Raw genomic sequence first — 11319 nt, forward strand, 5'->3', positions numbered from 1 at the left:
AGTAGAGGACTTTTAACATTGGAACCAACTTTCATACCACGCTTCAGGCGCAACAACAACTCATTTGCATTATTTTATTATCCAATAAGAGAATCCACTTTGAGTGGAGTATTATCAGCTGATAATTTATTTCATAAACTTTGCAAATGAATAATATTGTGAACATTTGGTTCATATTGATTTGTACGAGGATCAAGACAACAATTTAGTTTAAATTGTTCATTTGAACTTCTTGTTCATGATTTCAGCTGCTTATTCTCTCCCCCTAATATTGGGAAAATTAATTTATCAAGTGATAATTAGCCTACTGGGCTGAAATCAAGTATTTGATTATTTTCTCAAATTATATCCTCAAAATTGAGATTCATATTAATTATATTTTTCCAATATTCTTTCAAGACTCATCTTAATGTATTATATTGGAGCAATTGGAATATACACAACACATCCAAATATTCACTTAGATGAGAAGTATTATAATAAATTAGGGAGGAGTAAGATATAGTATCTTGTTAGCTAAATGCGAATAAATATCTTAATATCATACTTTGGGTGTTTCAAATATATAATTTAGAATTGATGATCTCATAAGTATCAACCATATAATTAACTTTAGACGTCTAAAGAATGGATCTTCGGGTCCATTTTCTTTTTATGAACATATATTACATGATATTCAATATCAATTTTAATAATATATGTGATACTTATACATGAATTTCTATAAAAAAAAAATCCAGAAAATAAGATCTTTGTCTAATTAGTTGAGAAAATAATTTCACAAACTTCTGGTTGTGAGTAGAGACATATGCATGATATTTTAGTCGATGCAACAATTAGTGTCATAAAATCGTAATTTCTCAATTTTTTATTTTCCTTTAGAAACACACAAAAATTGACTGGATTGAAGAAACTTCTGGTTCTTCAATACAAATTATCCGCGTCATATTAAATCCGAGATGACCCAATCGGTTTTACCAACGACACATTTAAGTGTAATTTGTAAACTACAGGTTTACAATGACATGTGCTTCAATTGTACTAATATAAGTGTAGTACAAGCTCGGGAAAAAAGACGGTAGCTTTTCTATTACCCATTTTCTGTCCAAATTGTGTTGTGTAATACAAAGATATTCGATACCTCCAATATAAGTCAAAACCAATATAATAGTATTTCATTATTAAACACTTTAATCAAATACATTCATATCGATTAAGAAAAATAATTCTTTAAGTAATTCTCTTGAGATATCTTAACATTAGTTTAAGAGAGGTTTTTTTTTTTTTTTGTAGTTCTTCAGGAACTCAATCACAATCACAATTTTTTTATAGTTCTTCAGAAACTCAATCACATTTTGTAGTTCTTCAGGAACTCAATCACAAATCGTTTACTAATAAAAATAATAATATTTATAATCCTTCTGGGATGCACGTTATTCGTGCAATTCTTCAGGAATGCATGAAAATTACAATTGTTGTTTTCATAAAAATTGAACAATCATTCTTTAAGCAATCCTTCAGGGATGCTTCAAGAACTTATCGATGATAGACAACTTTAAAATATATAATTGTGTTAATTAAACAAAATTTCCAATGAAATCTTATACAAAAAAAAATAATAGAATAGCATGCTAAAATTTAATCTATAAGATGAAGAAAAATCTTAAAAACTTACTCGAAAGAGAAGAAACATGATTATGCAAATTGATCATAAAATCGCTCACACGGTAGAGTTTCGTGCTGATAACGTGTTATAAACTAAATTAAAACTATATAGAGATCATAGAGAGGTAGAGAAGAAAGAGAGCAATGTTATCTTATCTTATTTCAAGTGTGCTTTACATTGTAATATGGGTCTCTATTTATAGGAGTCAAGGGAGATAGAAAATCACACATATTAAACACATATTAAGTATGGAATAGGAAGATGAAGAACATGGAGATGAATGGACATCCACTAACATAAATATTCATAACAAAAATAAAATAAAATAAGGGATTAAGTTGCAATTAAGGGTTTGAGAAATTAGTAGCATAGGTATTGCTGAACGGCGGAGTAAAAAGAAACACTCAATCCTCTCGCGGCCACACCCGCGCCTATTTACCGTCGCTCTCCCCAGCGCCACTTCAAAAGCCACCGCAGCATATATCAATCTCCGCCGCATCACCTCCAGTAGTCCGGTACCACTCTCTTTTGACTCTATCTTTGAACCTTTAATTTTTGATTTTGTGATTATTTGCTTTCCATTTTATTCAATTTATCATATATGATTGTTTCTGATTGTCGATAATTGACATGCATATATAAACTAGGGTTAGTAAGCATGAGTTGATCCATGTCGATTACGAATAAACATAATCAACTACATTTCAACTATTATTATTCACTATAATTTATCAATGGATTTTGCATACCAGGTGTTCGAAGAAAGGAACTTCAATTTTTTTTTTGAGAGTGCAGAATATGAAAGAGGAAGAAGTGAATTGTTGCCAGATTCAGGAATGGTACCCAAACTTCAAATCCGTATCAATCAAGACGATAATTCACCAACTCCCCGAAGCTTTCGTTGAATACCTTCTTGATGACTCTAAGCCCTTTCTATTGCCTGCTTCCGTCTTAAACGAAGACGCATTGCCTAATAGAATTCACAATCCTCTTGACGAAGAAGATTTTCAGGTGTCAGAGGGATCTGATGAAGAAGCGGAAGAATCTTCTCCTCCGCCTTGTTTTCCGGAACTTGAATTGAAAGTTAAGGAATCCGTTGAGTCTCTTGGGGGTGCTGTATTCCCCAAACTGAATTGGAGTGCCCCGAAGGATTCGGCTTGGATAAGTACTTCTGGTAGCCTTCGGTGCACTAATTTCAGTGAGATTGCGCTTTTGTTCCGAGGGTCAGACTCGTTAGTCCATGACTTGTGTCATGCTTATGATTCTTGTGATGATAAAGTTGCGTCTCAGCCGCAGAGTTTCTTTCTTGCTCTCCGGAAATGGTATCCGTCGCTTAAGCCAGACATGGAGTTTCGTTGTTTTGTACGGAATAAGAAATTAGTCGGAGTTTCTCAACGGGAGGTTACTACTTTTTATCCCATTCTGCCCGAAAAGAAGAATGATATCATGATACTGATACAAGCATTTTTCAACAATCATGTGAGAGATAAATTTGAGTTGGAAAACTACACGTTTGATGTTTACGTTACGAACAATGACAGAGTTAAGATTGTGGATTTCAACCCTTGGGGTGGCTTTACGTTACCATTGTTGTTTACATGGGATGAATTTGAGCATGTTCGTAGTGAAGAAGATGGTGTGGAGTTTAGAATTGTGGAAGATCGATGCGGTGTTAGGCCGGGCCTAAAAACAGCAGTTCCATATGATTACTTGGATACCAGTCAAGGGAGTGGTTGGGATCAATTTCTAAGGAATGCTGATGAAGAGTTGAGAAATCAACGCAGGTCTCCAGAAGCTGGTGCGTGATAACTTGATTCTTACTCTCAATTTTCAACTTTGAGATTGCAGCAGTGTTGTAATCTGTGTTGTCAATTGGAGATTGCAAAACTAGTTATTTGTTGTACTGTTGTCAATTGGAGATTGCAAAACTAGTTATTTGTTGTACCTTTGTTACACTACAATAGCACTGCCATAACTTTTTTTTGACAAAACTTTGTGCTAACTTGAGGATATCTTTATTGGATAATTTATAAGTATTTTTGTAAGTGTTCTTTGAGCTTTATGTCTACCTTGACCCTGAGCTTTTGGAATCCAACTCACTTAAATTTTCTATAGAAAAAAAGACATTGCTGATTCACTGCAATTTGGCAACACTAGACAGCAAAAAGAATATCAAAATATTTTCTTTGAGCTTTGGACATAGATGGGGTAGGGGAGTAAATCTTATGTTAATAAAGGTTTGATTAGAAATGTTACTCTGCAATCTAATATTTAACATCTTCAATGTTCTCAGAATATTTTGTATGATTAATCAAAGATTTATTTTAAGAAAAGAAAAACATTACACTGATTGGTAAAATTTTAATAATAGCTCTAGAAGAGGAATTGAAAATTGGAAGGGCAAGTTAGAACTTCTATAAAATTAGAATTTGGAATATTGAAATTTCAAGTGAAACAATGATCCTAGATCTTCTGTCTATTGAATTAGTGTTTTTTTTCTTTTAAGTTTTAATTTAATATTTTCAATTTTGATTATTAGCTATATACCCCTATACTATAAAAAAAAAAAAAAAAATCTTTTTATGTATGTTGGAAATAAGAAGAATTTCTAGTCTATAAGTAAAATTTGAAGGCTATATCATTTTACAAGTTAGACGGTTTAAATATATAGGTTCGTAATATCGGAATATAAAATGATAGAGATATAAAATGAAATTTAAACCAAATTTAAGTTGGAGACTAAAATGAAGAGAATCCGAAAGGTTTTATGTGATACAAAATAACATTTATAATACAAAAATGAGTGAAAATAGAATTAAAAGATTTGAGTTTGAAAGATGATTAGAAAAACTATAAATAAATAAATAAAAAACCTATTAGTAAAGATTACAAGTGTAATAAATTTAAGAAAAATATAGAAATATGGTATTGAATAGAAGATTAGACAAAATTTGATTAGTGTTGTTGTAAAAAAAAAAAAACTAAAATCAATTTCAATGCATTACCAAATTTTGACTTTTGTTTGTTTGAAAATTAAATTACACTTGTATTATGCTTTTACTATATCTCTCAATCACCCCCTAAATACTACTTTAGGACAAAATTTTATGTTGAAGATCATTTTATGACACATGCAAGTGATCAAATATGCTTGAACATTCAACGTCCAATCTTTTCTATTTTATTTTGGTCTTTGCAACACCTAATTATTATTATTAAAATAAAAGTAAAGACATTTAAGCAACACGTGTACCATCTACACAAACATCAACATACATCGATAACTATGATTAAAAATATGATAAATTTTAGTAGTAGGAACACGTTAGTTAATAAATGGTTCACTTTGACTCTCATTCAACATATAAAATATTTAAAATTTCAACTACAAGAGACATTATTTCTTCAAAATAAATAATTAATAATTATTTCTATTCAAGACTAAGATAAACCACCAACTCAACAGAAATTCTTATCTATCATTTAAATATTACAAACTTTGCAATGAAACAGAAATTTATGAACCACATCTACTTATTACAATTCATTATAAAAAACACAATCATACATTAGATACATCATTCTTACAAATTTGAAATAATTTTCCATGTAGAGTGATCATCAGCTTTAGTAATTCCTCACGGATAATAATTGAGTCATTTTCTAAGCACTTTGTCTGCAGCTAACCAATATCAAGACTTATAGTCTGCACTATGTATTTGGTTTTTCACAAAAGCTATGTGAGTTAAAGTATTCCAAGGATCATTGATGTCGAAGATTCCATCAAAGGTTTCATCATTTTGAGAAAGATCCGTCTCTAAGATCTCGGACGATTGAACAAGCTTGAAGCACCAATTGGAAACACATAACATTTAACAGAAATTTCAACCTTGCTCGGTTCGATTACACCTCGCACATTATAGAACTCAGTAGACTGGAACTACCTTCAATAATCTAGCAAGGTCATACGACATGAAGTCTTTTCCATAACATAAGCTTAGATCCAACGCTGTTTTTCCATCCTGAATCATACACAATAAATTATGTTCTACTTCTACCACAAATAAAACGAATACTTCTGCTATCGAGGTTAAGAATTAACAGAATCATAACAACGCTTATTCACCATGTTGCATTTTAACAAAGTTACCTTATTTTTCATCATCCTATCTGCACCATTGACTAACAAAATTTTCGCTATATCTCTATTCCGGCTTTGAATAGCAACGTGCAATGGAGTCCAACCTTCCTGAGCAAATTAATTGTAAATAACCGATATACAAAAACTAAAATCGAAAAACTTCTTTGCAAGTAGAAACAAACTTGTGTTCTTAAAAACGCTCACGTTGTCTGCAACATTGACATCGACGTCGTATTTAATCAATAATTTCACAGTTTGCTTTGCACCAACTTGGACTGCATAATGAAGTGGAGTAGCTCCATCCTACCATATTAATAAATACATAAACACCCAATCGAACTTCAAGAACGCATTCAACAGTTTACGAACACGAGGAATTTGTCCATACCTTATCCTTGACATGAGGACTTGCACCTTTCCGTAAAAGATGGCTTATAACCGCTTCCTTTTTACCTATAATTGCCTTGTGAAGTGCAGTGAGACCTTCCTGTTGATCAAATTATCTTATTTAAGACTAGGCAAATGATATGTGTAACAACGGACATACATATATAATATAAACAAATGTACCTTATTGACGAAATCAATATCGTAACCATTTTCAACAAGCTGGTCCATGCTATAAATTTGCAGCGATAACGCAAGAGAGTGCAGTGGGCTCCATTTTTCCTGCATACGTGAAAATAAGAGTTTAGATATAGGTAAGAAAGTGGGGCGGTTGGATAGATAATGCAGAGTTGCAGAGTTACAGACTTACAGATGATATTTTTTCCAAGTTAGGAGTTACATTTTGTTGCAATATTTTTCTTTCTTCTGGTTCCAAAAGCTGTTCAACCTCTGCATTAATAAGAAGAGTATCTGCTTATAGTAGCGGACTATTATACAATGTCAGAAAACATTCTACAATCTATTTATCAACAGGCAACACCATCTTTTGATGCCTTTTTTTTTTTAATATATTGGACATATTCCACAATCTGGAACTTATTAAAGCTTAAAACCAATTGAAACTAGCAAGTACAAACACCAAAGAAGGAGAAATATGTAAAGCAATATAATGAATACTGGAATGGAGGTTCCCTCGATCGAAGGTAATCTTAATTGAGGCGATCAGAATTTGGGTTTGGCCTAACTCATATCTACAAAACCGACTTATAAGGTGAGGATTCGCCTCCACTTAATGCCGCAATTCGACTAGGGGAGGACTGCAATGAAGACGGAAATTCCAACACACCCCTCACACTCGAGCCTCAATGAGTCCAAAGTGTGGACGTGGACGTACGCTCGAACCTCAATGAGCCCAAAGCGTTGACGTGGACAATGCGGGAAACCCAACAATGGATTTAGGATAGGCTCTGATACCATCTCAAATTTGGGTTGGGGCTAACACATCCCTACAAAACCGGCTTGTAAGGTGAGGATTGCCCCCAATTATTAATACATTACGACTACATTTCTAAGCAATGTGGGACTAAATTCATCCCTTCAAACCCTATACAATGAAGGTGTTGAGGGCTGCAATGAAGGCAAGCCAAAGTGCCACAATTAAGACGGAAATTCCAACAGATATGGATACTTCTTTTAGCTGGGATTTAAATTCTGGTTCACCGTGTTGTGAGAACCTACCTAGTCTCTTCTACTAGACCCAAGCCATGTTGTTTTTTTTTCCATCATATCTAATTACTCTCATATAGGACGAGTATCTAACAAGGTTTAAAATTTCCACAAAGCATGCTTTAGTAAACCAATCAACTATCATGATTATGGCCAGCCCAAACACAAGTTTGATTATTATTTTTTCCAATCTGATACAGGTGCCAGGTTTCAATACCATGACATAGGACTCCAATAGAGAAAAAGAAACATGAAAAACAAAAGTACCTTCCTTAATACGCTCATACTCGGCCTGAGCGGTGATATTAACACCGGCAGATTGTGAAGTCTCTGTCTCTTCCCCATCACTTCCAAATCCAAGGCTCTCATCTTCTTCACTATCACTCTCACTGTCACTAGCAATATCTGGTTCTTCCCAAGTTCCATGTTGTTGTTGGGTTTTCAAATAAGATACTTCTCTGCTTGATTTCATTGCAGCATTCCTCCCAACTGTATAATTATCCCTAGAGAAAGAGAGACATAACTTTTCTTCGGTTGAACTTCTGTAAATTCTATGGAAACTGACTGCCGAATTAGTATTGATGGTAGAAAATGGAGCAAAATGATTAGAAAGAACAGATGTTGTAGCCAAACAATCCATTTATCTGGAAAAGGGATATTGGAAACAGAAATTAAAAAAAAAAAATGCTAGGTCAGAATTTGCACAAAAAAATATATGGAGTTGTGATTGTTTGCTAGTTTGAGTGAATCTAAAACCCACCCAAGGGTTTTAAGTTAACGATGTTTACCTGTTGAATTGAAAATGAAAGGATAAGAAAGTGATGAAGAAGAAGAAGAATAAACTAACCGGGATTGAAAACAAGTTGAAGAGGCTCACTCCCGCGCCTTTTCCTATCCTTTTATGCGTCAGTTCCCTACTGAAAACAAAACCGATCCTGCTGCTACTCTTGTGTTTTCTTTCTTCTCATTTTGTCTACCACTTCTCAACATTTATAATTAAGATATGGTTCAATTAAAAACTAAAAACTTGCAAAAATCTTTACTTATTAATTAAATTCTGAAATTATTATTTTAAATATTGTATGCTTAATTTGTTTATTTTTATATTTTGTGCATTGATTGTTTTATATTTTTTCTAAGTCTTCAGAGGCTTCTGATGTAAGTTGATTGAAGCATGTTGTAGAAGGATCAGAATTTGAGTTTTAAAAGTCAGTTCAACAGAACCTTGTCTTCAGAGTCTTCAACACTTGGTCTTCAGAAGAGATATCTTCGGATCTTCACAGCTTGTTCAACATAACTATGTCTTCAACATCTTCAGAACATGGGAGACATAAGTAAGGCTTTAGAAGGCCTCCAAAGCTTCCTTGCAAAAGTCACGATCAGAAACTCTTGTACTAACGTTCCTTAGAACTGTTGCAGAAGTAGCATTCTAGAATCTTGACTTCCATTGTAACACAGCATTGTTATTCTTCCAGAGTGTTGAGTTTAGAACCTGATGACGTCATACGTCTTCTTACCAGAGTCAGAACTTGCAAAGCAAAACTACACACTAGAAAGAAATTGTTAGTGTAAACAATTATTCTTTAAGATAACATGTAAAGTTATCATCAAGACTTAAGGCCAAATGCAGAACCAATCTTGTTTTTACATCACCTCTCTACAAAAGTCGTCTGTATGTCATGGTTTATGGTCACATACGTAGAATAACATAAACCAGCGAGACCGGAATAAAGGATAACATCACTGAACCAAGCATCACTGGGATGTGGAAACTCCAGTATCTTTCTGCAATGGTTAATCATTTTCAAACAATCACGCATCTGTAAAAAGAAAACATCTGTAAAAAGATGCATCTCCGGATTAGATTTTATCATAAAAAAGGTGTCTCTTCAATTTGGTATGAGAATTGCCAAAAACAGATGCGTTTGGAGATGCACTTATGAACACTAGAGACATTATATACCTTTCATGGTGGTGTGGGAGCACCCGTAAGAATGGAAAGAACATTCCTTTTGATGAAAGTAGTTATGGTGTCTATTATGGCCCAAACTAACCTCTAATTTGAACATAATCCAAAAAAATAATAACCAACCCTAAGAGAAATCATCTTGCCACCCTCCAAATTGTCCTTGGCACCCCGCAAAAGTATTGAAAAGACCAAAATATCCAACCAAAATCATTTACCAAATTTTCTGAAATTTACGGAGAGCACCGGATTCTTCAAATTTTAGGGTGATACCGAAAATTTAAGCTGCGTACCGGAAATTCTTCGAAAACAAGTAAGTTTCCAGTATTTTTTCAATATTTATGGTACTTTCTACCGGAAATTGTGAAATTTCCGGTATTTCTTACCGGCAATTTTGAAATTTACGGTATTTTTTTACCGGAAATTTCAAAATTTCTGGTATATTTATGAAATTTTAAAAATACCGGAAATTTCAAAAATTCTGGTATATTGTCAAGTACCGGAAATTTTGAGATATTTGAAATTTCCGGTACTTTATATGTTTTTTTTAAATTACATTTTTCTTATATTTTTATTTTTTTTAGTGAGGACTAGAGGGAGGGATGGTACAGTTACGGGTTAGGCAACTGATAGAGTAGAGGCTCGTGCTAGGGTTGATGTCGATGAGGTTAATATGTCAGTCTTACGGGCTGGACGCGTTGCTCCGACTGGTTATAACCAGAAACGGAGGGCAGGGGAGGCACAGGCGGGTAGGGGGTTTCGTGCACCTCGGCGTCGGGGTGGTAGAGCTTCCACTGCTGTGGACAGGCAGGATGTGGTTGGTCGGGCTGCTAGGGTTGAGGTTGTTGCTCGGGAGGATGTTGCTAGGGTTGGAGATGTTGTTCGGGAGGTTACTGCGGAGGATGTTGCTAGGGTTGAGCCGGTGGTTGCTAGGGTTGAGCTAGAGCAGGCTAGGATTGAGCCGGAGGTACATGTTGCTGATGAGGTGGTGGTTGAGGAGCGGGTGACTGTGGTTGTTGAGGAGGTGGTGGTGCATGATACGAACACCACCACAGGTGCATCAACAAAGCCATCAGTACATACTGATGAGGCTTATCCAGGAGGACCTTCTGACAAGTCGATTTTGACAGCCTATGCTGACCATGTCGCTTTTAGGATATGGCAGGACGAGGTGTGTAACATTGCTTAATTTTTATTATGCAATTTGAATTATACTGTTGTGTTTTAATTGTATTTTTTAATTTTATTTTTTTGTTACATGAGCGTCCAATGCTGAAGCTCACTTCTCACGGGTCGATGTTGAAGAATTTCCCCGAGGGACCGATGCTTGAGAAGGTGGCGAGGATCATTCGGGACTTCCATTTATTGGACTTTGATGGATGCTCCCTGACGATGTTGGACGCCCCTCTCTTATTAGCTTTTGTGGAGAGATGGCACCCAGAGACATCATCCTTCCATCTTCTATTTTGGGAGATGACGGTGACTTTGGATGATGTGCATGCCCTGTTTCACCTTCCTATAGCTGGTACATTTTTTACACCAGTTAATAGGGACCAGACGACGGCGATGCAGATGGTGAGGGATGCATTAGAGTTTGATGAGCTGGTTGTGCTCAAGGAGTTTGGTGACACTTGGGGCTTTCACCTCAGGATGTCTTGGCTGAGGAAGGTTTATCAGCAATTGGTCGATGCGGGGAGGTACGAGGCTGCCGCTAGGGCGTACATGCTACATCTAGTGGCATGTACTCTCTTTGCAGACAAATATGCATATTATATAGATGTCCACTATCTGACTCCCTTCAGCGACCTTGATACCCCGTGTATGGTTATATACAGGGCATCCCACGGTCGGTCCCGGAGGCTCCAGCTGGTGGCATTGATCGCTGGTTTCAGAGTTGTAACGCCCCAAACTTCTTTTGGGATGATCGACTGA

General features: G+C 35.1%; 3 protein-coding genes across 3 annotated transcripts; 2 read left to right on the forward strand and 1 right to left on the reverse strand.

Annotated features, from left to right (window-relative positions):
• Positions 1 to 2009: 2009 nt before the first annotated feature.
• On the forward strand, positions 2010 to 3716 carry LOC131629549 (uncharacterized). Its single transcript, XM_058900331.1, has 2 exons — positions 2010 to 2181; positions 2419 to 3716. The coding sequence occupies exon 2, from the start codon at positions 2465 to 2467 to the stop codon at positions 3470 to 3472; it is 1008 nt and encodes a 335-aa protein (XP_058756314.1). The 5' UTR covers positions 2010 to 2181; positions 2419 to 2464; the 3' UTR covers positions 3473 to 3716.
• A 1409-nt stretch (positions 3717 to 5125) lies between these two features.
• On the reverse strand, positions 5126 to 8403 carry LOC131629550 (ankyrin repeat domain-containing protein EMB506, chloroplastic). Its single transcript, XM_058900332.1, has 8 exons — positions 8269 to 8403; positions 7689 to 8065; positions 6565 to 6644; positions 6378 to 6476; positions 6196 to 6294; positions 6012 to 6110; positions 5817 to 5915; positions 5126 to 5688 (listed from the first exon to the last, which is right to left on the reverse strand). Exons 2-8 carry the CDS (start codon positions 8059 to 8061, stop codon positions 5593 to 5595), a joined length of 945 nt encoding a protein of 314 aa, XP_058756315.1. The 5' UTR covers positions 8062 to 8065; positions 8269 to 8403; the 3' UTR covers positions 5126 to 5592.
• A 1657-nt stretch (positions 8404 to 10060) lies between these two features.
• Positions 10061 to 11319, forward strand: LOC131629554 (protein MAIN-LIKE 1-like). The gene is made up of 2 exons (XM_058900337.1): positions 10061 to 10558; positions 10651 to 11319. The coding sequence occupies exons 1-2, from the start codon at positions 10061 to 10063 to the stop codon at positions 11317 to 11319; spliced, it is 1167 nt and encodes a 388-aa protein (XP_058756320.1).

This window comes from Vicia villosa, unplaced genomic scaffold (genome assembly GCF_029867415.1).
Source record: "Vicia villosa cultivar HV-30 ecotype Madison, WI unplaced genomic scaffold, Vvil1.0 ctg.000579F_1_1, whole genome shotgun sequence".
In the NCBI taxonomy this organism is placed as follows: Eukaryota; Viridiplantae; Streptophyta; class Magnoliopsida; order Fabales; family Fabaceae; genus Vicia; species Vicia villosa.

What these genes read in the sequence shown, in the direction of transcription:
- LOC131629549 (XM_058900331.1), top strand. Translation starts at nt 2,465, where the DNA reads ATGAAAGAGGAAGAAGTGAATTGTTGCCAGATTCAGGAATGGTACCCA.
- LOC131629554 (XM_058900337.1), top strand. Translation starts at nt 10,061, where the DNA reads ATGTCAGTCTTACGGGCTGGACGCGTTGCTCCGACTGGTTATAACCAG. An exon ending in TTAGGATATGGCAGGACGAG is followed by an intron (nt 10,559 to 10,650) that starts GTGTGTAACATT and finishes TTGTTACATGAG; the next exon opens with CGTCCAATGCTGAAGCTCAC.
- LOC131629550 (XM_058900332.1), bottom strand. Translation starts at nt 8,061, where the DNA reads ATGGATTGTTTGGCTACAACATCTGTTCTTTCTAATCATTTTGCTCCA. An exon ending in GTATGAGCGTATTAAGGAAG is followed by an intron (nt 6,645 to 7,688) that starts GTACTTTTGTTT and finishes TTATTAATGCAG; the next exon opens with AGGTTGAACAGCTTTTGGAA. An exon ending in ATGTCAATGTTGCAGACAAC is followed by an intron (nt 5,916 to 6,011) that starts GTGAGCGTTTTT and finishes TAATTTGCTCAG; the next exon opens with GAAGGTTGGACTCCATTGCA.